This window comes from Lutra lutra, chromosome 7, assembly GCF_902655055.1.
Source record: "Lutra lutra chromosome 7, mLutLut1.2, whole genome shotgun sequence".
NCBI lineage: Eukaryota > Metazoa > Chordata > Mammalia > Carnivora > Mustelidae > Lutra > Lutra lutra.
In genome coordinates, this window is record NC_062284.1 from 9,269,158 (window position 1) to 9,296,715 (window position 27,558).

At 43.9% G+C, this 27,558-nt stretch overlaps 1 protein-coding gene across 6 annotated transcripts in view; it reads right to left on the bottom strand.

Moving 5' to 3' along the window:
• AKAP13 (A-kinase anchoring protein 13) overlaps positions 1-27,558 on the bottom strand; it is a 330,885-nt gene that overhangs the window by 40,238 nt on the left and 263,089 nt on the right. For 4 of the 6 annotated variants that reach the window (XM_047736225.1, XM_047736224.1, XM_047736223.1 and 1 more), the window contains 3 exons: positions 20,985-21,027; positions 19,212-19,344; positions 12,367-12,541 (listed from right to left, as the gene is read on the bottom strand). In XM_047736225.1, the coding sequence (XP_047592181.1) occupies positions 12,367-12,541; positions 19,212-19,344; positions 20,985-21,027 (351 nt within the window). Of the gene's footprint in view, positions 1-12,366; positions 12,542-19,211; positions 19,345-20,984; positions 21,028-25,341; positions 25,471-27,558 lie in introns of all 6 variants that reach the window. The other 2 variants (XM_047736222.1, XM_047736221.1) reach the window with 1 other exon arrangement.

Below are 27,558 nucleotides of genomic sequence, written 5' to 3' on the forward strand. Positions count from 1 at the left end.
GTTCCCAGCCCACAGTAAGCACTAGATGTCTGAAGAGCAGGGAGAGGTGGGCAGGTGCTCCAAGCTGCTGTACACACAGCGAGAAGCTCGATATGGTAGTCGAGACAATTCCTATAGTCATGTTCTAGTAAGACAGACACAGTCCCCCGTCTGCACGCTATCCTTACTCGGGGTGCCTGCCATGCAGATGCCGGGGAGCACAGAGCCCCCCGCCAATTCCAAGGTCGTAGGTGGCCCATCCTCCCTCTCACGCACAGGCTCCCCTCGCCACCTTTCCTCTGTCTTTCACAAATCCCCGCTCAGCTAAAGTGTTTCAGATACCTCTTCTTTAACCCCATTCCTCCTTGTCCCCTCTCAGGAGAACCTCTGGTTTGTCCCTTCTACTTAACAAAATACGCTTTAAAACGTGGAAGATAAGCATATGAGGAAAGCTAACAAATCCATATGCCAGACAAGGAAAACCACACATTCTGAAATGAAACTACATGTATTGCCACTCACAATCACGGTCCTGACAGTGTTAAAGACTCGTCATAAACCAGTAAGAAAAAGACAAAGATCACAACAGAGAAGTCGTGCAGACCGTGTACAGGCCGTTCCCAACATAAAACGGTGCCTGATCTCTCTAGAAATCAGAAATGCAAACTAAAACAGCAGAGAAATACCATTCCGTGTCCAACCAGGTCGGATAAAATAAAAGCCTGCCCAGTCCAGGTACTGGTGAGGAAGCGGTCATGCGGGAACTCCCGGCATCCGCCGAGGGACGGAGAAGCTGGTTCCTCCGCTTTGGACAGCGACTTGGCAACATGCAGCTAAGCTGACAAGGTGCCCGCCTGACGACTTAGCGATTCCCTTGGTGCACAGGGAGGATCTCTGCAGCTCTGCTTGTGACAGAGAGAAACTGGAAATGGCCCAAGTGACTTAGTAGTGGGACGGATAGGATATATTCATAAAATGGAATACCATTTAAGAGAAGTCAATGGTCTAGAGATTGATCAGTTTCAATACTCTGGATCTGCCAGACTTAATGCTGAGAATAAAGCAAATTACAGAATGAGATATGGTACCATTTATGTCAACTAAAAAAAAAATTAAAACATTTATGTAGGAGATAAAATTACAAAATACAGACTACATATACACTGAATTTATGACAGTGCTTGTCCTTGAGGAGTGAGGAAGAGGATTAGGCAGAGAAATATGGGGGGATTCAATTGTAATGTTTATTTCTTCAAAAGTAAAAAATAATCTGAATTAATAAAATAAGTATATAATGAATATAATAAAATGTTACTACCTCCTCATGTTGAGTGGGGCGTACATAGGTCTGTCACATTATCAATGTACTACTTTGTACTAGTATTTAAAAACCAAAACCAAACCCCAGTGCATCACATTCTAATATCCTCCAAAGTTCCTTGGATTTCCTGATAAATATTTCCTTAACTTCTAAAGTCAATCATAGTTGTGATAGATTAAAAACAATTTTTCAGTCAGCCTCTCTTGTCTTCTAGTCCAATTACAGAAGTGCATTCTCTTCTCTGCTTTAATGAAAGTCAATAATGTTTTTGACCTCTATGGGCAACAGAGGAGGTGGGATTTGCCTGAGAACCTGCCACTAATTTCGATCTACAAGTGACCCCTCAGTACACCGGGACACGACCTGTCTCCCCAGTCAGCTCTAACACCAGAGAATTAAGCAAAGGCGATTTCTGAAGAAATCACTTTTAAACAGACTTCAGTAGTCTAAGTCAAGTTCTCAGGCCAGTATTTGAGATGTGAAAGACAACTCCAACTGATGAACCATGCATGCAGATGTAATAATAAAATATACTTCTAAAAAACAACTTTTCATACAAATTCACTTTCAGCTGAGACAGGTCCCCAAACCTCTCATGAGCAAGTTGTCCCGGACTCTGTTTGCAGCCACAGTTTTAGTGGTGTGTGGGGTGGTTTAGGAACTCTGGCCTCACTGACATCAGCCAGAGTCACGAGGTTAGAACCTTCTTCTCGGTTCTGGAACACAGACAATTACCAAGAACAGGAGACTCGAAGACACTGTCAAGCTCTCTGCCACAAACGATACCATGTTGTTAGGGAGATCCAAAAATTATTTGGCCTTTTATTTATTTAAAAGAAAAAGATTTCCTAATAGCAGTAAGCAACATGCTTTCATTTTTCAAGGCTATTCAGAAAGGTCTCAGCACAGTGGTTTATGAGAACAGAGTCGGCTCCTAATTAGATTCCTCTGAATTTAAACACAAACAGCTCAACCTTCCTTTTTTCACTACCAGGAGGCATCAGACAAAAGAACATGAAGGAAAATCCACATAACTGGGAAATATCATCTATCTGTCTTTTTTTTTTTTTTTTAAAACCTCTGCCACCAACCGCCACAGAGCTGTGGTGAGCTGTTTATATGACACGCTGTCTCTCTTTCAGCAGAAAAACAAAAAACAACTGGTAAGAAACTCTGAAACGACGCTTTGAAGGAGGCTAAGAGGAACGGCCCTACCAAACGGTACTGAAATCACAGGACGGCACAGGTACAAGGACGGCTATGAAAGGGAGGAGTCACCTTCTTGAGTTCCGAAGTGAGGGGACTTCCCACCCTGAGTCACTGATCATCCTTAGGAAACATGCTAGGAGTCCTGCCTAGCGGAGGCACATCTGAGCGGCAAAACGGATCCGGGGAAAATCCTCTGATCTTTCTCAAGGAACAGGATGAAGGCTTACTGTTAAGGACAGAAAAGTGCAACTGCTTCCTATCATTTCAACCAGAAACTAAAACTAAAACTAAAACAAGCGATAATGGAAACAGCAACAAGCCAGTGTGTATGAGCAACTTGGAAATACATTCTCCAAAATTCTTTCTGCAACTTTTTTTTGTTTCAAATCTCTGAGAAGTGTGAAACATGGTGGTTTGGACTGACAGAGCGTATTAGCTACAGGCTAGGCTATAAGGCACGGAAAATGTTCTCTGTAGCTGGTGTAATAACCACAGAGCTGATGTACAGAACAAGAGGAAAGCCACAGAAGAGAGTCCCACCACCTTCGCCTAAGGGCTCATGTAAGGAGCGCTGGTAAGTGCGCCTAAGAATGCCGGTAAACACGAGAGCCCTGCCTGAGTGGGAACTGACGGGCTCCTCTTTCGCCTCCCTTTCCCCTAAGCGACAAATATCTTTTCTTTAATAGATAATGTGTATTATACTACCCCACGTAAGCAATGAACTCTACACACCAGAAAACAGCATCCAGAGAGCTGCCTTCTCAGATAAGTCCAAAGCAAAATCCGACCAGCACACACATTCTGGACACTCTCCTGTTTCCTATTTAGAGTGCAGCTGATCTGCTTGTTTATTTTTTTAATCAAGAGAAACAACCTACCACAAAAGTACTCAGCAGCTGCTAACACAACAGCAAGTAAATCAGCATCATCTCAAGATCATCTTACATCTGTTTAAAGCAAATAAAACAGAACCACTGACAAGATCTGAAACCCAAACATAATGAATTCCTCACTCTGAAGGACGCCACCACGCTTTCCAAAGACCAGATTATTTGTGGCAGCTGCAAAGAACAGCTGATTTTTCAAGGGAAGCTTTACGTAGCTGAAGAAGAATTGAAAAGACACTTTCCTTTCCCCATTAAAGAGACCTAACCCTAAAACAAGAGTCGAATTCCGGCTGAGAAAAAAAGACCTGCCGGATTTCTCCTAAATTAAAATACTTGGGAGTGGTCCTGGCAGGGGGCTTTAGTCTTGGCTTCTGTGGTTTGTTTTCGCCAAACCCCCACCCCCCACCCCACAGCAGGCTGCAAAGAAACTATATGGAGGCTTCACTCTTGCAGTTACCAGTGTCTGTGATCAAGACCATTTCCGCGCAAGTCCACATAAAGGGATTCAAGCCTTCATCCAGGATTATGACTTAATTCAGACTGGTCCAGGTGTATACCAGTGGAGTCGAGAGATGTTGATGGGTTTTAAAATGCTCTATTCTGTTGAAAGGCTTAGTATATGCATGCAGAGGAATATGTTAAAGGGACTAATGACATTTGGATGACTGGTGCCCCGTCAGTATCAGCCGCCATCATCTATCAGTACGATGAGCTATGTGGCTGATCTTCCCAAACCATGACTCAAACCTGACCGAGCAGGGGCTTGGGTGGGAGGCTCCAGGAGCTGGCCACAGACGGTTATGTTAAACCGAAAAGGAAAGCTACCAGGAGGGTAAGTGACTAACTGGAGGGATGCTACATTTCCTGAGACTCCTGGGAAGATCCTGAACATGGGAGGGGATGGAGAAAAGGGAAAAAAAGATTCTGAATCTCCAAATTACTCATATTTTCCACTTCCTGCTAAGATAACAGATGGTGCTTCACACACATAAACATTCATTGCAGGCTCTGTTCTTCAGGAAGCTGGAGAGAATCAGCCGATTGCTTTTGCTCCATTGGGAAAATGACTACACATTGTTCCCTTGCTTTCAAGCCTCGATTTTTTTCTTCCTGGCAGGCTGCACACTGTCATACACACATCTTAATGCCACCACCAAATGCTGAGCCTATTTCAACACTCCCCCAGGGCTGAGTGCAAAGCTGCAGGGGGGACAGGGAGCGAGCTCTGAGGTGGGGTGGTTTGCGAATGAAACCCGAATTTCTGAACCTTAGGTGCAGAAGAAGGTAACAGTCAGGCCCTACCAAAGTGTTCCTTTTTACTGTCTGATTCTTTCAGTTTAAACTTCAAAAATATTACTCTTTTCCCTTGTTTTTGCAGAGCAGGGAGAACTAAGATAACTTGTGATTTTTGCTAGATCAAGCTATTGCCATAAATCAAAGAACCACTGGCTGAGGATGTTGATACTCCCTTCCCCTGACAGACCTCCAATCAGAAAAGTCTCCAGTGATCCCAGGCTGGCCTCCATGGGATACTGTGCTTCCAGAAGAAACAGTTAAGCCAAACAGACCAATCCATAAAAGTTCCACCCCATTATAAGTCTATAAATGGCGTTAGCATAAATCGAGTAGCCAATCTGGTATGTGATTGGTTTCCTCCTTTAAAAAGTCTTGAGTGAGAAATACAGGGAAATGCCATCAAATGTGTAAAATATTCAGGATGGCTTTTCGAGTCACAATTTTAACATTTACTTTTAAAGACAGCAAATGAAAACAATGAAGTTGCTTTAATGGATCTAAAAATCAGAAATTAGAGCTGCAATTCATGGAACTACCTCAGCATCTAATTTACACTCCTGTATTTCGTTTTGCGTATACAATATGGGGACATCCTCGTTCACACAGATGAGTAGGTTCCAAATATTAGCAGTTTAAAAAATGGCTTTCTTTGCAATCACATCTTATTCTTCAATTAATTAGAAATAGGAGGAAAAATGCAAACAGTAGGTAGGCTGATAGCTGAAGTTAATATGTTAATGTTGGGCGTCTGGGTGGCTCAGTGGGTTAAGCCTCTGCCTTCAGCTCACACGATCTCAGGGTCCTAGAATCGAGCCCCGCATCCGTCTCTCTGCTCGGCAGGTAGTCTTGCTTCCTCCTCTCTCTCTCTGCCTGCCTCTCTGCCTACTTGTCATCTCTTCCTGTCAAATGAATAAATAAATAAAATCTTTAAAAAAAATACTACTGTGCTGATGTTAATATCTGGTTATATTGTGGCATGTGGATTTTTAATGCAAGTTTAAAATTAGTTTTTTATATATACATATATTTATTTATTCAAAAATCCATAGAACTTACAAAACAGTTCCACCGGAAAAAAAAAAAAAATCGAAAACCACTACTCTATCAAACTATTTAATTACTACACAGTCTTGTGGCTGATAACTTAAGTCTACGAGTCTCAAACCTCCCACATTTAGTTTTTTCAGCACAAGAACCCACACAAGTGATTCTTCACGGGTCCCTCTGGTATCCTGGAGCCACAGAAGTTTCCAAGAGGTATCCCAGATCCCCCTCTCCAGGGGAAATCCTAGTGCACACTATTCCAACAGTGTGAGTGGTTTCACAGTCTAGGAAGACTGGATATTCTTCCTCATGGAGGGAGCCCAGCAAAAGAGAAACTCCACGTACATTTGACAGGAAGAGATATCAAGAAAACAAAAAAAGGGCTCAAGATACCTGTGGTTAGCAGAAGTGCATTGTCCTACATCACAGCAGATATTTTTGCTATCTGACAATCAGTGCCATGCCAGCTGCAGGTTTAATTCTGAGCCATTATAGTCTAATGTAGGCTAAGAATTAATATAGCCAAGGAGGGTACAATTCAACTGCTTCAACCTATAAAAAAACATATATATATATATGCATATATATATATATAAAATCAATGGCGGGGTGCCTGGGTGGCTCAGTGGGTTAAAGCCTCTGCCTTCGGCTCAGGTCATGATCCCACGGTCTTGGGATCAAGCCCCACATCCGGCTCTCTGCTAAGCAGGGAGCCTGCTTCCTCCTCTCTCTCTGCCTACTTGTGATCTCTGTCAAATAAAAATCTTAAAAAAAAAATCAATGGCAGTGGAAGATAAAACATTTACTGAACATAAACTAGAAAACCTTTCCAACCTGAATTTAAATTGAAAAGTTGTCTGGAGCCAGTCATGGCAGGAGTCATCTACTATAACCAGAAACCAATGGTTCCCACTGTTCCCTACAGCACAAAGGAAAAGATTCTTTGGGTCTCAAAGAAGATTTTCCATCTCTTCCATCCCTAACTCTTCTGATACTACTTCACATCTGTTTCAGGACCATGAGTCTGCGGAATCGACTACGTTGCTTCTTACTCATGCTTGTGCCGTCAGTAACAGTTAAAGAGCAGCTCTCGAGTCTCCTGCCACGCAGTTTTCTGGTATCGTTTTGCTCTTTGTCCATTAAGTTCTTGAATCAAATACTGACACATTTTGCTCTTTCATCAGAGACCAGCTGACAACCAGAAAAATCTTTAAGTTATTACAGATCCAATGTGATCTTTGGTTTTGCTCAAACTTCGTTTTTGCTCGAACCAACTATATACAAAGCACAGTCTTTTTTTTTTTTAAGATTTTTAAATTTATTTATTCGACAGAGAGAGATCACAAGTAGACGGAGAGGCAGGCAGAGAGAGAGAGAGAGAGAGAGAGAAAGGGAAGCAGGCTCCCTGCTGAGCAGAGAGCCCGATGTGGGCCTCGATCCCAGGACCCTGAGATCATGACCTGAGCCGAAGGCAGCAGCTTAACCCACTGAGCCACCCAGGCGCCCTACAAAGCACAGTCTTAAAAGACTCAAGCAAGACAGGAGAATAAACTAAAGAGTCTCCCTGATCTCTCCTCTTCTCTTCCTTTAAACTGATACTAGTTTGGGGTATGTCCTTCTAAATATTCTTATTTATAGAAACAATGACTGTTCACTTGTTTTCTGCAAATTCAGATCATACGTACAGTTCTACCTGCTGCCTTTTCAACTTTTGATCAGAGTGTCCTGGAGATCTGTTTGTGTCGGCAGAGTTATCTCGGGGGCTGGCAGACTGTGGTCTGTGGGCTGAATTCAGCCCACGTCCATTGTGTGAATAGAGTTTCACAGAACACAGCCACGTTCACTTTCCAGGCCTCATCTTGGGCTGCCCCTACGTGTGCTCCAGGAGCAGAGTCAAGTTGCCGCAACAAAGACCTGCAAAGAGCCCAGGACCCCTTCTGCCAGCTCCTCTACAGAAAGAGCTCGCTGACCCTCGGTCTGGTCTTTGTAGTATCAGCTCCAAATTCCATCTAACCGATATACAATATTTTATTGATGGCTATTTATTTAGTTCCTTTAAGTTTCTCTGCGTTACATATAATACTGCAATGAGCAGTACCAAGGTTTTTGAAGAGTTTTGAGAACTCTTCTCAAATAACGCAGTGTAAGCAACTTGAGGAACGCGCCTCTCATCTCATTATTCCTGCCTCTAAAAAGAAAGGACAACCATGTCATGTAGCCGAGGTGCTAAATATGGCTACGGGGCAAATATATTAAAATATATAAGCACATCAAATTAGTGTGTGGCACACCTCACATTTACACAATGTTATGTATCAGATATATTCGACTGGGAAGAAAAAAAGGTCCCTGACACATACTGCCGCTCAATAAATATTTCTCCACCAAGGGCTTCTGAATGGATCACAGTACCAAACACAGTGCTTGGCAGAGACAACTGGTCTTTTTTTTTTTTTTTTTTTTTTTTTAAAGATTTTATTTATTTATTTGTCAGAGAGAAGGGGAGAGAGAGCAAGCACAGGCAGACAGAATGGCAGGCAGAGGGAGAAGCAGGCTCCCTGCCGAGCAAGGAGCCCGATGTGGGACTCGATCCCAAGATGCTGGGATCATGACCTGAGCCGAAGGCAGCTGCTTAACCAACTGAGCCACCCAGGCATCCCGAGACAACTGGTCTTTGTGGAAGAATTTCAGTTAAGATGAGGAATGCAAGCACATAATTATTGACGGTTAAATGTCAAAAATAAAGCCAGTCTGCAGTCCTAAGAGTTCCTAGAACATTCACCCAGCTCTCCCTTTCCTAAAGCAGGGGACAGAGTGGAAGTCGTTTTCTTCCTTTGTAAACAGAAATCACAACTGTCCAGCAATGGTTCGGAACAGTGACATGTCTGAAAAATCTCCATGAAGATCCTTCCGGGGCTATTTTTATTCCTGAAATGTTACTGTCATTTTTCAGATCGACCCCTTAGCTGTTCTGTTCTTTCATTAGAAATTCTATTTATTTCAACCTCTTAATAAGCCTCAACATTTTCCCGTTTGTGCCTTTGCTAACTTCCTCATGGCGGTTGACTTCCTTATGTGGTGTATTTTCTTTCTTTTCTTTTTTTTTTTTTAAATTTATTAGAGAGAGAAAGAGAGAGAGAGAGAGAGAGAGAAGTATGGGTGCGAGTGCAGGGAGGGGTAGAGAGGGAGGGAGAGAGACAATCCCAAGCAGGCCCAGTGCAGAGCCTGACATGGGGCTTGATCCCATGACCCCAAGATCATGACCTGAGCTGAAACCAAGAGTCAGATGCTCAGATGACTGAGTCACCCAGGCGCCCATGCAGTTTAACTGAAAGCTCAGTTTCAGCTTTATAGGACCTCTTTCCTCCCGTGGGAAACTCCAGCCAGCCTGTCTTGTCAGTGTGACCCTGCAGGGCTGGTCTGTGTTTGTGTCAGCAGAGGTTCCTTAGTGTTTACCGTTCTCAGATTGGGATTTCATTCAACCGCTTGTGAAAACTTTAGTTTGGAGTATGGATGGTGTGAATTTGGACCCCAGGTTCACAGATAGTGCAAAATTCTCACTCAGAGTCCTGGGAGAAGGCAGGCACATTTCCTTGCTGCTTCGGAAGGGGCAGGCGGTAGAGTTTTTCCAAGTCGTTCAGCACAGATGTTACAGTCTCTAAAGCTCTCAGTTTTATCCGGGGTCTGAGCTCCAGCTCCCACTATATGCCCTGGGGCCGGATATCCTGCTCCCTACTAGGAAGGCTCTTTAGTGCTCTGATTCTGAGTTTCTTCAGGGATTTTCCTTTCTGCAGGCTTGGCTATGTATTTTTTTTTTTTTTAAATATATTGCACTGGATATTTCTACTTTATAGCAGAACATAAACTATGTTCAGTCTGCTTCACTGAAGTTCTCTGAGTAGCAATTTCATACTGTCCAATCAAGAGACAGGAGGTCTTTCCGTTTTTCTCTGAGACTAGTGCTCCTCAAATGGAGAACAGGCACTTTGCAGGAGGGTTACACAAAAGGATTCTTTGGGATACGGGAGGAAGGTTTTACAGCTTTCATTTATATTGACTTTAAAGAGAAACAGAGTTGATGTAGACGATACATTGGTGCATCACTCAGCCCCTATGTTGGGAAGCTTCACTTTACACATGCTAGAGGTTTCTAGAGGTGAGAGCACTCGAAAGGGGCTAGGACAGCGGCACCTGTCCTCATTCTCGTCCCTTCAGCAAGCTGTGATGAATGGAAATGTATAGGGGCTCAATGCAGTGAGCTTATGGATTATATTAGTTCCAACTAGAATAAAATGAGAAAGTAGCTTACAAATTCCTGCAAAGAAACCACTCACCTAAGACGGTATTATTAATAAGACTAATAACCAGCAAACAAAAAAATGGCAAATCTGAATTCTCCTATTCCTATAATAGTTTCCTTTTCTCTCTTCTTTCCTTCTTTCCTTTCTTCCTCTCCTCTCCTTCCTTCCTTTCTTTCCTGCCACCCCCCCTTTCTGTATTGGGCCAGGGTGGGGGGAGGGAATCTTAAGCGGGTTCCACTTCCAGCACAGAGGCCAATGCAGGGCTCCATCTCACAACCCTGAGATCGTAACCTGAGCTGAAATCAAGAGTCAGATGCTGGGGTGCCTGGGTGGCTCAGTGGGTTAAAACCTCTGCCTTCGGCTCAGGTCATGGTCCCAGGGTCCTGGGATCGAGCCCCGCACTGGGCTCTCTGCTCAGCGGGGAGCCTGCTTCCTCCTCTCCCTCTGCCTGCCTCTCTGCCTACTTGTGATCGCTCTGTCAAATAAATAAATAAAATCTTAAAAAAAAAAAAAAAAAAAAAGAGATGCTTAACTGAAGGAGCCACCCAGGAGCCCTTAGAATGAGCTCTTTTAAGTACAGGACAGGCCAAGCATGTAATTCTTGCATCAAATATACATGCCCTGTGCAAGTAGTCTAACAACGTTTTAATGATACATGAACATACTAAAAAGTGCTTGGTGACGACTGTCCTAGGCAACCAAGTTATTCTGGTACCAAGGAGCTGTGTCAAGTGGCTAAGAAACTAAACAGAGGACATTTGTGGGGTGTCCCAGGGAAGAGCCTCATAGAACCTGGGCCCCAAAATAAATATGCAGGAGGTAGCAGACAGTGGTGGCCTCTGGTTTTCTAGAGGGCCCATAAAACTTAGCACTATGCTGCACCGCTCCATCTCTTAGTGAGTCATGTAGGAAGGACGTAAATGTGTGTGATATACACAAAGATCTCAATGAGAGCTCCTCCCACGAGGTGGTGGTTTTTTTAATAGGACAGTACAACAAACAGTGCTACAGACAACATTTGGGATATAATAGATCCACAAAAGTCATCTTGAAAGAACGTGATCATAAAGCCAGTCATTCAGAAAGTCACGACAGCTGTGGCAGCGACAAGCTGGGCTGCGGACTAGCTTAACTGGGTGGAAACCATTTTTGCAGTAGCTTTGAGTCTGCTCAAACAAGCTTTTAAAAACTTCAACTTCCAGTAAGTTAATTATTTTTGGTAACAAATCACTTTGGATACTCTGCACAAATGATGAGAACAAGACAAGGTCATGATGTCCTGATCGTTTGAATCTGTCACTATTTTGTCTGATGTGGGTATAGGGAGAACACAGTGCTAATCACCTTGGCCTCCGGGGTGACCGGGCTGGGCCTGGAGTGGGGCTGGATCTCCAGACTGTCCCTTCTGGCCACGGCAGCCTCGCTGACTTACCTTGGTGTGCACTGCCAATATTACTTTCTTTCTATCCGATGCCCGCGTTTTTGAGACACAGTGCCTTCGAGCAGAGTCTGTGGGCCAGATCCATCCCACAGCCTATTCTTATATGGCCCATACACTACTAATGGTTTTTACATCTTTAAATGGCTGGGCGGGGGGTAATAAAGATGACTACTTTGTGACACGAAAACCACATGCTTCCAGGTTCACCACTGGTGAAGTCTTACCAGAACACAGCCGTGCACACTGGACTGCGCGCTGGCCAGGCCGCTTCTGCACGACAGCAGAGGTCAGCAGTGGCGCAGGGGCCGTCCAGCTCACGGAGTCTAAGATATGTGCTCGTGGCCCTTGACAAAAAAAAAGCTAGCCATCCCCTGCGCAGTATCTTATCCAACCCAGGACCTGGGCTCAGTTCATAGACTTGGCTTTAAAGGTGGCTTGAAGGAGGTCAGCCCCCGGACAGCATGGGACATTTTGGCACATGCGCAAATGTCTTCTCTTGGTAGTCACTGTGACCTGACGCTGGGAAAGGGCTGAAGCATCCGCCAAAGTACCAGAATAAGAACTGAGCGCGTAGAACCGGACGAGGGACTGCTGTGTCGCTTTAGAGTTTGAGGCTGGGGGCTGTTTCGACACAGACACAGACCTCTGGGACAGGCAGTGGCTTGGGGGCAACAGAAGAGAATATAAGAAATTGGGGCTCTCTGTAAAAATGCACCGGCTGCATGTTCTACATTTGGAACTGACGACACACGGATGTTTCAGACAGACATAACAGGCTGACTTCCCCACACACACCAGGAAGGGACATGGGTAGATGGACGGGAAACCCGGAATACGCTTTCCCGAGCCCGGAGCGCCGCGCCTCGCAGGAAGACGGGTGCTGCTTACCTGCACACGTGTAGGCATCCTTGCTGGTGAAAGGCTTCACGCACTGGCTACAGCTGATCGGACCCACGACAGGAATGGAACTGAAAGTGTGCCCGTTGACCGTCTTCTTATCCTTTTCTTTCTCCTTCAAATCTTTCTCCTTCTCCTTGATCTTCTCTTTCTCTTTCTCCTTTTCCTGCCAAAGAAAAGAACCAAGAGTTAACGGAACACCAGAGGCCCTCCTCTCACTGGGCATCCAGGTGCATGGGGTCACTGGTGTGTGATGGTGAATGCTTTGGAAGAAAGTTAAGAGCACTGTCCTGGACAATGGTTTTTCTAGGTTGTGAGCATTCCGGCTACACTGGAAACGCTATGGGAAGATGCATTCACACGATGGACACAACGTCCCAGGACCAGCTCTGGGAAGAGGCTTCTGGATCAGGAGGAGGGGACTCTGGGGTGGCCTATGAGCCCTCCTCAGCAAGCCCAAGCGCAGCCCACGGAGGAAGCCAGCAACGAGCAGAGGGCCAGCTGCAAGAAGGGGGCAGAAAGGACTGCAGCCATTCTCGGAGCCGCTTCGGGGAAGGAAGACGATGGGATGGCAGGAAGCCTTCCTCGGGGATTCCTGTCGGACTTCCTCTAGCCGGAAGTATTAACTGTCCCCGACATACACATATACCGTTGTTGTCACCTAAAACAATTCCTGCAACACGGGCGCCACGAAGTTCGTGATCATGACAACTACTAAACGCCTTATACTTTGAGTCAACGCCTTCTAAGTACAAGACTGCCTCAGTCTCTGTAACTCTGAAGTGTGCAGGGAGGGCATCACGCTTGTGCGATTGAGAAGATAAAGATGATAAATATCAACTACAATTCTGAACAGCTGTTATGTGCCAAGAACGACAGTAGGCGACTTGCACATATTTTCTCCTAACAACCCAGTGAACTACTGGTTATTATCTCCACAGCACATCTGAGGAGACCAAGGCTCTGAGATGTTTAATAGTGTGTCTGAGGCCACACGTCAGTAACGGCCCGTGCTGGAAAGAAGATCCAGATCTGGCTGACTCCACACCTCTCTCATTCACGACACTCTACCGCCAGGGGCTGGCGAGGTGTGTTGACTCACAACTGGTAGTCAACATCATGACCCAGGCCTCCCGACATCCTAATTCAGAGCCCATCCACTGTACCGAACTGGCGAGTGCTGGTGAAGTCTGATTCATGCACAGTCCTTGGTTAACAGAACATGTATAATAAAAATCTAAGAACCAAACTGCTACACTTTAGAACTGTAAAAATTAAGGAGAGAGGGAGAAAAAGTATTTCACTTTCCATAACAGGAAACTGTTCTGAGTGACAATCAGTAACCACTAAAGTACATAATAGTTTAATAACAATCAATAACAAGTGGAATTTTTTTCAAATAATTTCTCTCTTAACTAAATTTTGCTGCAGGCGTCTCTGCACATAAACATTAAACCGAAAAGCATCTGCCTCTTTTGCTTCAGGAAGCTAAAGCGTGCTCCAAGACTTGGAAAAAACCTTCTATGGCAACTAACATTCTCTCAAGCCTTCCAATGCTCATCAAACCCAAATAAATAATAAATAATACCCTCGTCCTTTGCAATTAGCCCAACTAGTTCTTCCAAGAATAAAAACAAAACAATAAAGTCCCATCGTTTCTTTCTCTGTTTATTAGAATTTAGTGCTGTAAAGAAGGCAGGCTCTTACCTCTCCATGTCCTATGAATTTCACTGTTATGAGGGGTACTTCAGGAACCCGACCCCATTTCATCGACATGACTCGACCCCCATGCCAGGAAATGTGCTACAGAAGGAGGGGCTCATGCCAGCAGGGCAGAGCTCAGCAGCTTTGAGCTGCCATCAGAGAAACCGTAAGAGGAAGCCACGGACTGGTTGAGAAAGGGAAGGAGGGAGGGCTGAGGCTGCTGGTTTCCTTAAGACGGGCTTAACTATTTGCATGCTGCCAGCAAAGCCAACTACCCTAGTTACAGAGGACACGGGAAATGAAACAAAACGAATTCCCAAAACACAGTGTGTGTGCTCCGGACGGTGCTCCGGCTGCAAGACGGGACACTCTGGGAGGACCGAGGCCAGTTTTTGACACTTAAAAGTTAAGGAACACATCTACTTCGGAAGGCTTCTCATTACGTCAAATCATAATGTGTGCTTCCCAAGAACAGTGTGCGGTGAAGCTGGTGGTAGATTTCGCCTGCGGTCAAGTGATGACCAGCTTGTTTTCTCTAGTGTGACTTTTCCACATTCAACAACATGAAGAAGTAGGGGCTGCTGGTATTTCAGGGACAGCTGCAGGAAATAACGATACCGGGGTACTAAGAAGGAAAATGAGTTCTCGCTTTCCCCCACCTACCATTTTTGACAGTTACAATGAGAAGAGCAGAGAGCGCTCCTGACAACTGTGAAGCAAGCTGTCGTGAAGTCACCCTCATGCTGCAGATCTCTGATCGGAGAAGGAACCAGAGAACCAGATTTCACACAGACTTCAGCCTTTGCAAACACTCTCTAGCGGGCACCTCTGTTAGGCTCACGGGTTTACTTCTCCCCTAGGGAGCACAGGCCCAAGAAAGCAGAGCCCAACTGCAGCAGCTCTGCAGGAATGCAGCCCTTGCCCCCAAAACGCCCACTTCAAGTCATAATAAGAATTTGTATAGAATGTCTCTGCCCATCTCCTAGTTGTCTGTGAGGAGGAAAGCTTGAAGAAGAACATCGGTGTAACAGGGTGGTCTGAAGGGGCTCACTCCACTCCCTTTGTGAATGGGATCACCGTGCACATCAGCGTTTCAGTACTCTGTAGCAAGCAAACGTACTGAACAGGAAATGGTACTATCAGAAGACACTAACTAAAAGACAAAAGCAGAACCTGCCAGTCTTCCTGTTAGACTTCCTGTTTGGGCTTTACCCCTTTGGAAAAAAACACTGAATACATTTAATTACTCATTCCAGATACTGCTAATTTTTAAAAGCACGTATGAAGGATCAGTACTCAACTTCTCCAATCCTATATCCATCTATCTACCTGCCTACCTATCTAGATATATGTGTCTATCTCAGTACTACAGGCAAAATACGAATAACTTTTTTGGCTCCTTTTGGCTCCTTACCATCTTACTTAAGAATTGCGACACACAGATTAACTTTTAATTTTAAGCACATATAACAGATTAACATAATAATTAAGAGACTCTAAAGGCAATAAGTATAAACTGTTTTTACATGAATACATACATCATGCTTAATTATAAGGAAAGCAAAATTTTCCAAACCGTTCGTAGAAACTTTACTAAGAATTTATAGGTGGCAATTTAATATATCTTCAGTAAATGCTTACATTTTTCCTTTAAAAGAAGTAGGAACGATTACATTGTACAAATAGGTTAATAAAAGTAGATCAGATGATCTCTAATATCAGGTCTTTTAAAAATAATTTAAAATTAGTAGAATTCTACCATTTTCATTAAAAAAACTAGCATTAATGTCTACAGTAGCACTTTCAGTTGTTTTAACATTATGGAGAAAGAACACTCTACAGGAAAAACTGAGTCAGGATCCTCACACTAAGAAAATACTCATTTATTTTTGTCATCATTTAGAGAATAAAACAGTTCTGTGCGGTAAAGCTCTACCACAGGCACTATGGCATATTAAGTCAGAGTATTTAATGTATCTTGGCACTATTTCCCCTATTTCTACTATCTTTTGGTACATTCACAAAAGCGAGCTCTTCTACATGAAAGGCGAGTCTCAACCTTCTTGATGTGTTTGGCCAGTGGGGCATTTTCCTGAACACCTGATAATGTGAAGTAAGGATTGCCATCCAGGTTACAGATTTCTAATTTTTTTTTTTAATTTATTTATTTGAAAGAGAGAGAGAGAGAGTGCACAAGCAGGGAGTGTTGCGGGGGCAGAGGGAGAGGGAGAAGCAGACCCCCACTGAGCCTGGAGCCCAACACAGGGCTCCATCCCAGGACCCTAAGGTCATGACTTGAGCTGAAGGCAGCTGCTTAACACTGAGCCACCCAGGTTTGTAATTTTTTTAAATAAATAATTTGTATTTTTTTCAAGATTTTATTTATTTGACAGACAGAGATCACAAGTAGGCAGAGAGGCAGGCAGAGAGAGAGGGGGAAGCAGGCTCCCTGCTGAGCAGAGAGGCTGATTCGGGGCTCGATCCTAGCACCTGAGCCGAAGGCAGAGGCTTTTTAACCCACTGAGCCACCCAGGCGCCCCCAGATTTGTAATTTCTTGAGAGTTTCCACTGCCAGAGATAGCACGAGCCCCCAAAGACCAAATGTTGAAGCCACATGTGAAAGAGGAACCAGTTTCGTTGCAAAACCGTGCTGTCGTTTTGATAAAGGAGATGCTCGGACACAAAGGTCAACTGATACAGACGGCTGGGGCTGACGGACTCTGCTCTAACAATTTCCTTCTTTCCTCCTGCCTTTTTCTCACTCTCTACTAGCAAGCTCCAGTCCTTTGAGTCATTGAAAAAGTTATAAAGACACTGTTTAGTAACAGTTAGATTTTGTTTGAGTGAGCATGAAATGAAGTGTGCTAATTGCTAGAAGTCAGCCCACAAAGAGGTTATTTAGTTAATATTACCTAGCTCTGTGGCCTAAAGCTAGTTCTCTGGGCTTCAGTTTGTAAATAAGGAGGATGAGACTTTTTTAAAGGTCAGGTTCCAGTTTCTAAATTTGATCTTACATGGTTTTGTCTATGCCTGTTTGTATTCCCTTATTAACGTGACCTGAGGTGGAGTCACTGCCCTGCACTGGAAATTGACGTCACTGGGGAGATGCACAGAAAGGGAACTCTCCACTTATTTATTTACTGGTCTTCCAATTGAAGATCCCACATTTTAAAAACAGAACAACAAAAACACCAGACATATGTGAAAATGTCCAAATAGATCATAAAATTTCTCAAAAGGAAAGATGAAGATCTTTAGTTCTTTAGGAGCACCTGGCAGAATGCTAAGACCATCTACAGAAGTCCTGTGATAACAGCCGGCTAATTTATACTGGTCTTGGCAAGGAGGTTTTCTTTTGTTCGCGCCAACCAGTGTCCAAGCCAGCAGTGGTAAGTCAAATACATACAGCTCTTATTTTAAGCCTTGCTGCCAGCCTGTGGAACACTGATGAACATTCTGCCCTCTTTCACCGGGATTTTTTAAATGATAAAACAAAGATATGTCTAAGTTAATACTTGTATATACGATTATTCTAGAAACAGTTTGCTAGACTCCTTGCATTTTTTCCTGTTTTCCTCCTGACTGGCCCACCTTCTTCTCCTTCTGTACCTGGGCAGGAATGAAAGCACAATTCTGGTGGCAGGTTTTGTGGAAAAATTCCTGTGAGGCCTGAACCTAGCATTTACTAAAAGAAAGAGATCTTATTTTACAAAATCTTGTAAAAGGCATTGGCTCTACTTCTACCAACCCACTTAATGAAGGGCTTAGAAAGCTTGTTGTATTTTGTTGGGGGGGGTGTACTTTTACCATAATACACTTGAGTTCAGTGTTTGTTCATTCTCTTACTTCTATGTATGTACATACCATGCACACGTATATACGCATATATATAGTGATTCCCTGGCAAGAGCTCTTTTGCTGATTTCCATGTAAAAGCTTTTTTATTTTTTATTTTTTTTATTTTGCTGGAGTCTGGGTGGGTGGGTGAATGGAGTACAGGGGAAGTGGGAGACAGAAAAAGTGTTTTCCCACTGATCTGACACTACATTGGTTTTGGTTTTGCACTGGGAATCAGTGTAAGAAAAGTAACTTCTTGTCTTCCTTTAAAAAAAAATACATTGAAAAAAATTAGAAGAGTAGCTATCTCTATGTGGGATTATTACAGGTGGTTTTTATCTTATTTTTATATTTTAAATATTCCTATAAGTATGAAAAAAATAGACAAAAAATGCTGAGGTACTTTAACATAACCTCACTAAGGAGCGTTTACTGCCACGTGCGGATCCAGTTGGGACTAGACCTAGGAACCCACTTTCGTCTTTAAAGTTCTTGTAATTCTCTATGGGACACTCTAACCTCTAAAACAAATATAATATTTATATTTATAAATATTACTTATAGATTTATTTTTATACTATATTTATATTATAATATACATTTTATAAATATTTATATCTGATAAATATTTAAATATATTTTAAAAATCCCCTGATCTTGGCATCAAATCCTCCAGGTACATTTTATCTTATTTATATATTTTAAAGATTTAATTTATTCATTTCTTTATTTGAGAGCAAGCAAGCAAGCGAGCACACACGAGGCGGGGGTGGGGAGGAGAGGGAGAGGGGCCAACAGACTCCATGCTGTGCGGAACCCGATCTCGCAACCTCAAGATCATGACCTGAGGTGAAATCAAGAGTCAGAGGCTTAACCAACTGAGCCACCCAGGCGCTGCTCCCCGCTTTCGGGTACGTTTTAAACCTGGTTTACCAATTAGAGCATGTGCTTGAGATCTGAAGCCACCGCTGGGGGCACAAACCCCGATACAGCAGCTCACTCCCAGAACAGGGAGATAACCTCTGCCTTATGTGGTTGTGGAAAACATGATATAAAATAACATATGGAAGACTCGTAGCATACAGTAAAAACCCAATTAGTGATACCACCTTTTGTTACCATCTTTCTTGCTGTTATATTTCTTCAAATATTAGGCTATTTCAAAGATACTCTCTGGGTTTATTTCCTTATGTCCCCATAATTTCATTGCTTTCTGGGTGTATGTAGGCTGTGACAGGAGCCCACAGGTGAGCGACTACGGTGGCCACACAAGGAAGCCCCCCAACGGTACTTACTCTGCTCTTCTTACTGCTGGACATTTTATTCTTGATGTAGCTGAATGTGCGACTGACTTTTGTTCCACTCTTCCCTTCAAAATCTTTCTTGGAGGGGCTTTGTGGCAGGAAACTATAGGTCTCTTCTGTTATGCTAAATAAAAACAAGGAAATTGATTTAAAAAAAAATACAGAATTTTAAAAAATTAAACACAGATTTAAAAAAATACATTTCTCTGTAGCCATGTACCATTTTAGCTTCAAGTCAGAGTCAACTTATATATACACACATGTGAACGGGAAGCAGAGCGAGAGAGGGACAGAGGCTGCTGAGCGGTTCCAGTCCGTCGGAGCTGAGGGCAGAGCGCACCACAATGCCCAAGTTCTGGTGCCAAAACCTGGCTCCGTTTTCTTGTACCAGCCACTAAGGTTTTAGTAATAGATTTTCAGTGACCTGGTATGAAGCACAGCCTACCTGTCAATTACTCATTTATTATTTTATCTGAAACTTCTTAGACTAAAATAGCACTCAATTTACAAACACCTTTGCATCAAACAGGTGCTTGAGAAGAAACTCGTTAAGTACAATAATGGAATGATGGATACGTTAATAAAGGCTGTAGACAAAGGAAGTTTTAGGACTGAATGCATACTCGGGTTCCCTAAAAGCAAAAATCACTTACTTTTTTCGTCTTATGGCCCAATGGACAATCAATACTGATGCATACCAGTATGGGGTTTGCACAATTTTCGGAGGGAAGAGTGTAGAAAGACCCATTTTAGGAGTTTCATACAGATGCAGATGTACTACTGATGTCCCTGCGCTCGGGAAGGCTGCAAAGAATCTATCTGTGATGGACACGTTTGGACCTTAGGAAATTCACGGCGGTTGATCTCCAAGAATGCTGGGCAAGTGTATACACAATCCATTACACGGGAAAGGAATCCATTTATACGACTTTTCTTAGGTGTTCCACAAATGTTTTATTTTAAGAACTTTTCCGCAGAAAAGCTGAGTTTACCTCAAGGGTCTGAGAGGACAGAGGCACTTCAAGAGGGGCAACAATCCTCTTCAATGGCCAAGGTCTGTTTATGTGAAAAGTACTGTTTACAGAACAAAGCAGCCTCTTACATTACGGTAAGGGGGAAACGGTGTGAGAACCTGCTCCGGAGGACAAAGGATGAATAAACTATGACAGAAATGAAAGAGAAGCATTCATCCTGAGAGCCACAGCTTATGCCTCTGTGAAAAGGAGAGCAGGTTCAGGTGCAGGGCAATAACCAGAAGCCCCACTATGCACACATCAGAATCCTTCAGAACCCCCTAAGCATGACAAGAGGAATATAAAAGTCATTAGTGAGTCAAAATACTAATCTTCTGCCTGCCATCAAGCAAAGAACAGATTCACCTGGAGAGAACTGTGTACCATATCCGTGAAGGCAGGAGAAAATGACTTTTTGGGAAAAAATAAAAAGCTTAAAATGGCTAAGGCAGCGATACTGCACAGGCGAGAGAGTGCACGCACATGCATGTACACACACGCACGCACGCGCGCGCACACACACAGGATGAAAGAAAACGTCGTCAGGCTTAGGGAGGAACAATTCCTATAAGCAGAGTATAAAAGTTCACAGAGTCCAATACAAGTGTGTGAGTGTGCGCTCACACTCAAGGACGTAAGAATCCCAAGAGTTGAATTCACTTCTTGGTTGGCTTAGTTAAATGTCCTAAGACACTTTGGGTTTCCTTCACTTTGTCTTGGGGAAAGGAGTAACAAAATAAACGTGTTTTACCTCTCAGTCAGGTTGGCGCTGGTACCGTGGAAAGACCGTGAATCTGGAAAACAGAAACGGGAGAGAGAACGTTGGAACCAAAGGACTGTGCCTGGGTGACGGAGCAGATGTTCAGAACGTTTATGAGGACACGCAGAGCAGAGACACAGCATCTGAGAGCCGGTGCACGGGGCCTTCTCCACGCAAGGGTTTGGAGGAAGGAAAAATTCAACTCAGATCCCTCAATATTGGAACTAGAAGCAGGAGGGCCACAGGAGCAAACTCTCCACAACAAACAATTTAATCCAGGATTCAAGCTAGTAGTGAACAAATCCCAAAACATTTTTTTCCCTCATGTTCAAACACACATGAGACTGGTTGAGTTCCTGCTCTTGTCAATGCTCCATTTCCACAGGCCATTTTTCTGAGATGACATCACAGGAAGAACATAAAATCGAAAATTATACATCGTATTCCATTCATTTTGCTTTCCTATGTTTCCATACCAAAAAATCTAGCTAATGTATATCTGATATTTTGGTGAGCATTCCTGGAAGGAAATGGAGTCGTGAACAGGAAAAGAGCAGAAGAGCTGGCTTATAAGGTCTTGGTCTTGTCACTAATTTGGGGTGAGATCTCTGGATTTCATTTCCTCATCTGTGAGACGAGGGACACACAACGCATGGTAAGGTCCTTGCCAGGCCGACACTGACAATTTATAGGGCAGACGCATCCTTCCTCCATCCACGACGACCAGACCATAAAGTGAAGCAGGTCATCACAGCTGAGGCTAGTCAGACAGAGGGGCAGTAAGTGGCGCAAACAGAAAGAACACTACATTCTTTTATCCACGACATGCGCATCAAGCGCGAGCTACTTTGGGACTAGATGAGAAGGTCTCAATCACACACTGACAATTGGTTTCCAATTTTTAGGAGATCAGGTTAGAAATAATTTCTGTGTGTAATTCCCGGTAGGCAAAGTCTGTTCACAAGTAGCACAGCTGTTATAACGTGAACAGAACACACACTTCTTCCTTCAGGGGGGTTTCAAGCACCTGAGATTACTGTGAGTAAAATTTTAATCTGATAGAGATTTGAAGATGTTCCATGACCACCATTTATAACTCCTAAGTGTCAACCTGCTCTAGATTCTGAGTAGAAAGGCAAAATGGCAGTAAACAGCAACAAGTGGGAGTAATGCCTAAGAAACTTAGAAATCAATTCCAAGTTTTCAAAAGACTGCTCTCTGGGGTCTTTCCTTTTGCCTATTTGGATTCTTTTTCTATTTCACTTACAATGCATGGCAGTAACAGTCAGCTACGAAAGGTGAACAGAGTTAAGATCTGGGATCTGTCCCCGAGTTTTTGCATGATCTAGGTGTGAAACTGTCAGATGTTTACCCTCAGATGCCTTAATTTACTTAAAAACCAAGAGTGTGCAGGGTGCCTGAGTGGCTCAGGCAGTTAAGCATCTGCCTTTGACTCAGGTCATGATCCCAGGGTCCTGAGATCGACCCCCATGTTGGGCTCCTTACTCAATGGGGAGCCTACTTCTCTCTCTCCCTCTGCCTGCTGTTCCCCCTGCTTGTGCTCTCTCTGTCAAATAAATAAATAAAATGTTAAAAAAACACCCAAGAGTGTGGTTTAGATCAGTGGCTTTAAAACCTTTTCCACCCAAAGAACCTTGAATGGTAGAAGCAGCATTAAATTCTCTCACACGGCCAGGACTCTGCTGTACACTAAAGCAATCACCTGGAAAGTCACCACCCTAGTAATAGGAACAAGTAAAAGCAAAATCCACAATGAGGAAAAATACCAACCAGCAAAGAGTCTGGCCAAGAGTAAGATCCCAGCAGATTTCTGTCAAATAAATTAAAAACTGAACAAATATGTGATTGAGTCCTGGGACAATCTTTGACTCTTACAAGGATTTCCAACCTTTCACCGGTGAAAAAATTTTAATTCATTTGCTGTGACCTCTTAGATGTGGTTCTGAAAACAGTGATTAATCCACCAATACCTCTGAGATCCCTTAAGTGTCATCAAGTTTTCAGAGCACCTAAGAGGATGACATAACCAACACTACTTCTACGGTAGAACTACAGACAGGAGCAGGGAGGTCTGTCACTGATGTTGGCGTGAAGCATTATGGCAGGTCAACAGTGTATTTCAACCAGCTTTTTCTTAAAGTCCCGAAGTGACCTGCAAACCTAATACATGGTAACATTCCAGGGTGAGAACTACTAGATGGACGCAGTCAATATTTTCAAAGTGTGCCCCACAGAACACTAGTCTTGTGAGGTGTTGTGCACAGTCAGGCACCCCTTGTGGTTACCAAGCTAGGAAGTTTGGAAAACACAGCTCGTTGAACACTGCCTTAGAAATTCACAATGTGCACATTAACATCTGAAACCAGCTTACCTGGTTTCCTAAATTTATGTGGCCAGGAACCAATCCTTTCTTTTTTTTCCTCTCCCCTCAACCTCCCTAATGCCCACTGGTATTTTTGAGTTTAACGAACATGTTTTGAGGAATGCTAGATGCTTGATTGATTCAAAGGGCTCTTCAGGCTTCCATACTTTTGATTCCATTACGTTGGGTTAACTGTATACCCAGTGCCGTTTTACATTAACAACATTGTACTGGGCGCCTGGGCAGTCGCTAAGCGTCTGCCTTCGGCTCAGGTCATGATCCCAGGGTCCTGGGATCGAGGCCCACATTGGGTTCCTTGCTCGGTGGGAGATCTGCTTCTCCCTCTCCTACTCCCCCTGCTTGCGTTGCCTCTCTGTGTCTCTGTCAAATAAATAAATAAAATCTTAAAAAATTTTTTTGTACTAGTGGTAGAAGAAATTCCACTGGGACCTTTGTTTTAGTGGCCATATGCGGACCATTTCCTGGGCTATCACAAATACTTTGAGCTGAAACAGGCTTGAGAATTTCTGAACACTCAAAGTTGTCAGTGGGTTCTCACAACTTCCCTATTACAACCGGTATAAAGTAAATATCTCATGGTGTGCCTATTTTACCAAACATCTTTCAATTGTGAAGAAAGGACTGAATATAATAAGACCTCCAATTAAGAGAAATTAAACTTTGTTACTATATGTAAGGTGCTTTTCTGTAAGAACAATGCAGAGAGGTCACTCTGAGCTTAATATTGCTTAATTATAAAATTTTAATATTTAAATAAACAGACACCTTCCTTATTTACTGTTGAAATGTAGGGCCAGCAATGGTAGGAATTAGGGTGTCCAATTATATGAATATTGTAATTCCCTGAGACTCTTATTAGTTATATAAAATGAAAACAACTCAGGGGCGCCTGGGTGGCTCAGTGGGTTAAAGCCTCTGCCTTCAGCTCAGGTCATGATCTCAGGGTCCTGGGATCAAGCCCCGCATTGGGCTCTCTGCTCAGCGGGGAGCCTGCTTCCTCCTCTCTCTCTCTGCCTGCCTCTCTGCCTACTTGTGATCTCTCTCTCTGTCAAATAAATAAATAAAATCTTAAAAAAAACCCAATTCATTATTTACCTTTACTATAGAAATATTTTTCCATTAAAAATAGCAATCCTGAAAAATTCAAGAAATCTTGCATAATCGGAAACAGCGATTTTCATGGAAAAGGGAGAGAATTCATTTCCTTTCCAAACTTACTAAAACTGATACCTTATAAAGTTTTTAAACTAGGCATTATCAGTGAAGAATATATTAATCTGAAATCCACACTGTAGTAAAAGGATTGAAAAACAAAAGTTCCGAAGGAGAGAAGGAAGGAAGGAAATCATCTATAATTCCCACCTCCTAATTCATGGGGGTGTGGCCTCAAAGGAAAGGTCTTTCTTTCTTTCTTTCTTTTTTTTTTTTTTAAAGTAATCTCTATCCCACCGTGGGGCTCGAACTCACAACTCTGAGATCAAAACTCACATGTTCTAGCCAGTGAGGTGTCCCAAGGGAAAGGTATTTTTAAAGACATGTCTGAAAGCTGAGAAGGAAAAAGTTTAACATTAGTTTTAAACACCACAGGTGGCTATCAGATGTCCCATAAGTCAAAAAAAGCAAAACAAGGGAAAATGAAATTTATGTTATCCAACAGAGAGAGCTCCGTGAAGTTAGTGCTCATACCTACGCGTCCGTGGTGGGACAGGAACGTGTCCCCGTGCCCTGCAGTTAGGCCACCGGGCCAACCAGCGCAGGTGGTGTACAGAAGACCACAGTGTTTCAGCCGGGTTAACTTTTGAAGCGAAGCATGAAGACAAGTGATTTAGAAACGGCGGCGTGCAAGGGTTAGAGTCTCCAGACGATTTCTCAGCTAAGCTGGCAGCATTCTCAGCACGGGCCAGAGACTGAGAACAGCCACGGACACTGAAGCCGCTTACTTACTAGGCAACTCCTCCTCCTCGTCACTCGAGTAAGAAGAGCCAGGAGAGAAAAGGGTTTTAGACTTAAGGAGGTGTGGAGAGATGCGGACGGAGAAGGACACCCGCCTTGCTGGCTGCATCCGAGGCTGGGCTGGGAAATGGGTTCACAGAAGATGTTAGTGCGTGCAGACTGTTCCAGAACAACGTCAAAGGCACCTCACAACAGGCTGAACGGAATCATGTCATGAGCCCGTGTGGTTCCAGGAAAGGCTGTCTAGGCCAACAACATATCTAATTTTCATCCTCATTTCTGAATATGGAGGATTCCAATACAGCCTAAAAACTTCACCCAACAGGCACCTACTTGCTAGAGTAAGAAAACCAAAGTCCATTACTTTTAATGGTCATAATTTATAGCTGGAGTTTTCTCCTTCAGAGTGAAAGCATCTGGAGCAGCGGTGTTTCTCACGTTCGGTGCTAGTCTCCCTCACCCCAAACCTCCTCACTCGCTGTCCTCCCCAAAGTGCAAGGTGCATTCCGCAGACTGGCGACGCATACCTGCCCACCCTTCCCTCAGGGCTCTCCTTTGGGCTCAAGCCGCAGTCACCTCACTGCTCCCCTGTGGGGACGCCCGCAGGCCACGCAAACTGAGCCAGCGTGGAAGTAGGCTCCTCTTTTCCTCCACACCCACTCCTCCTCTGGCACGCCTTCGTTTGCAAAGTGGTACCTCACACCTAAAGAACTACTCGGAACAGAAACCCGGCACCGCCCTTGAAGGCTTCTGTCCCACCTCACTCAGTCCTTTTGATCCCATACTCCGGCCCCTCCGCTCCCCAGCGCTGATGTCAGTGCGGTCTCTCTGAAGGGTCTGAGTCAATCCACTCTGTCACCTTAAGTCCCCCTACTGCCCTCCGACAAGAACCCCAAGTCCCCCTGTCTTGCTCTCCACATGCAGGCGTGCCTCACTTTACAGCACTTCCTTCGCAGATGGTCGCTATTTTTACAAACTGAAGGTCTGTGGCGATCCAGTGTCAAACAAGCCTATCAACGCCATTCTGCTAACAGCACTTGCTCATTCTGTGTCCATAAGCAGTCTTGATAATTCTTGCACTATTTCAAACTTTTCATTGTTATTGTACTTGTTATGGTGATCTGTGATCAGGGATCTAGTGTAATTGTTTTGGGGCGCTACATACCATGTCCATATAAGACCGTGAACTTCAGCGAGAATGACAAGCCCTTACCCACTGCCCCCCACGCCAGGCCTCCCCAATTCCTAGACACAATATTGAAAGTAGGCCAATTAATAACTCTACAAAGGCCTCTGAGTATTCAAGTGAAAGGAAGAATCACATGTCTCTCACTTTAAATCAAAAGCTAGATATAGGGGCGCCTGGGTGGCTCAGTGGGTTAAGCCGCTGCCTTCGGCTCAGGTCATGATCTCAGGGTCCTGGGATCGAGCCCCGCGTCGGGCTCTCTGCTCAGCGGGGAGCCTGCTTCCTCCTCTCTCTGCCTGCCTCTCTGCCTACTTGTGATTTCTCTCTGTCAGATAAATTAAAAAAATCTTAAAAAAAAAAAAAAAAAAAAGCTAGATATAATTAAGCGCAGCGACTAAGGCCCGTGGAAGCGGAGGCAGGCTGAGCTAAGGCATATGGAAACTAGGCCTCTTGTGTCAAACAGCCAAGTTGTAAAGGCAAAGGAAAAGTTCTTGAAGGAAATTCAAAGAGCTACTCCGCTGAACACATGAATGATAAAGAAAGGGAAAGAGATTTATTGCTGATATGGAGAAAGTTCTAGTGGTTTGGATCATAGATCAAACCAGTCACAACATTCCCTTAGGCCAAAGCCTAATCCAGAGCAAGGCCCTCCCCCTCTCTAATTCTGTGAAGGCTCAGGGATGAGATGAAACTGCAGAAGAAAATTCTGAAGCTAGCAGAGCTTGGTTCACGAGGCTTAAGGGAGGCTGCCAGCCCCACAGCACCAGACTCCAAGGTGAAGCAGCAAGGGCTGAGGGAGAAGCTGCAGCGAGCTCATTCAGGAAGGGGGCTCCACTAAACCACGGATTTGCAGTGTGGACAAAGCAGCCTTATCGTGGAAGAAGATGCCATCTAGGACTTTCATGGCTGGAGAGGAGAAGTCAGCGCCTGGCTTCAAAGCTTCAAAGGACAGGCTAATGCAGATGCTGACTTTAAGTTGAAGCCAGTGCTCACTGACCCTTCCAAAAACCCTGGGGTCCTGA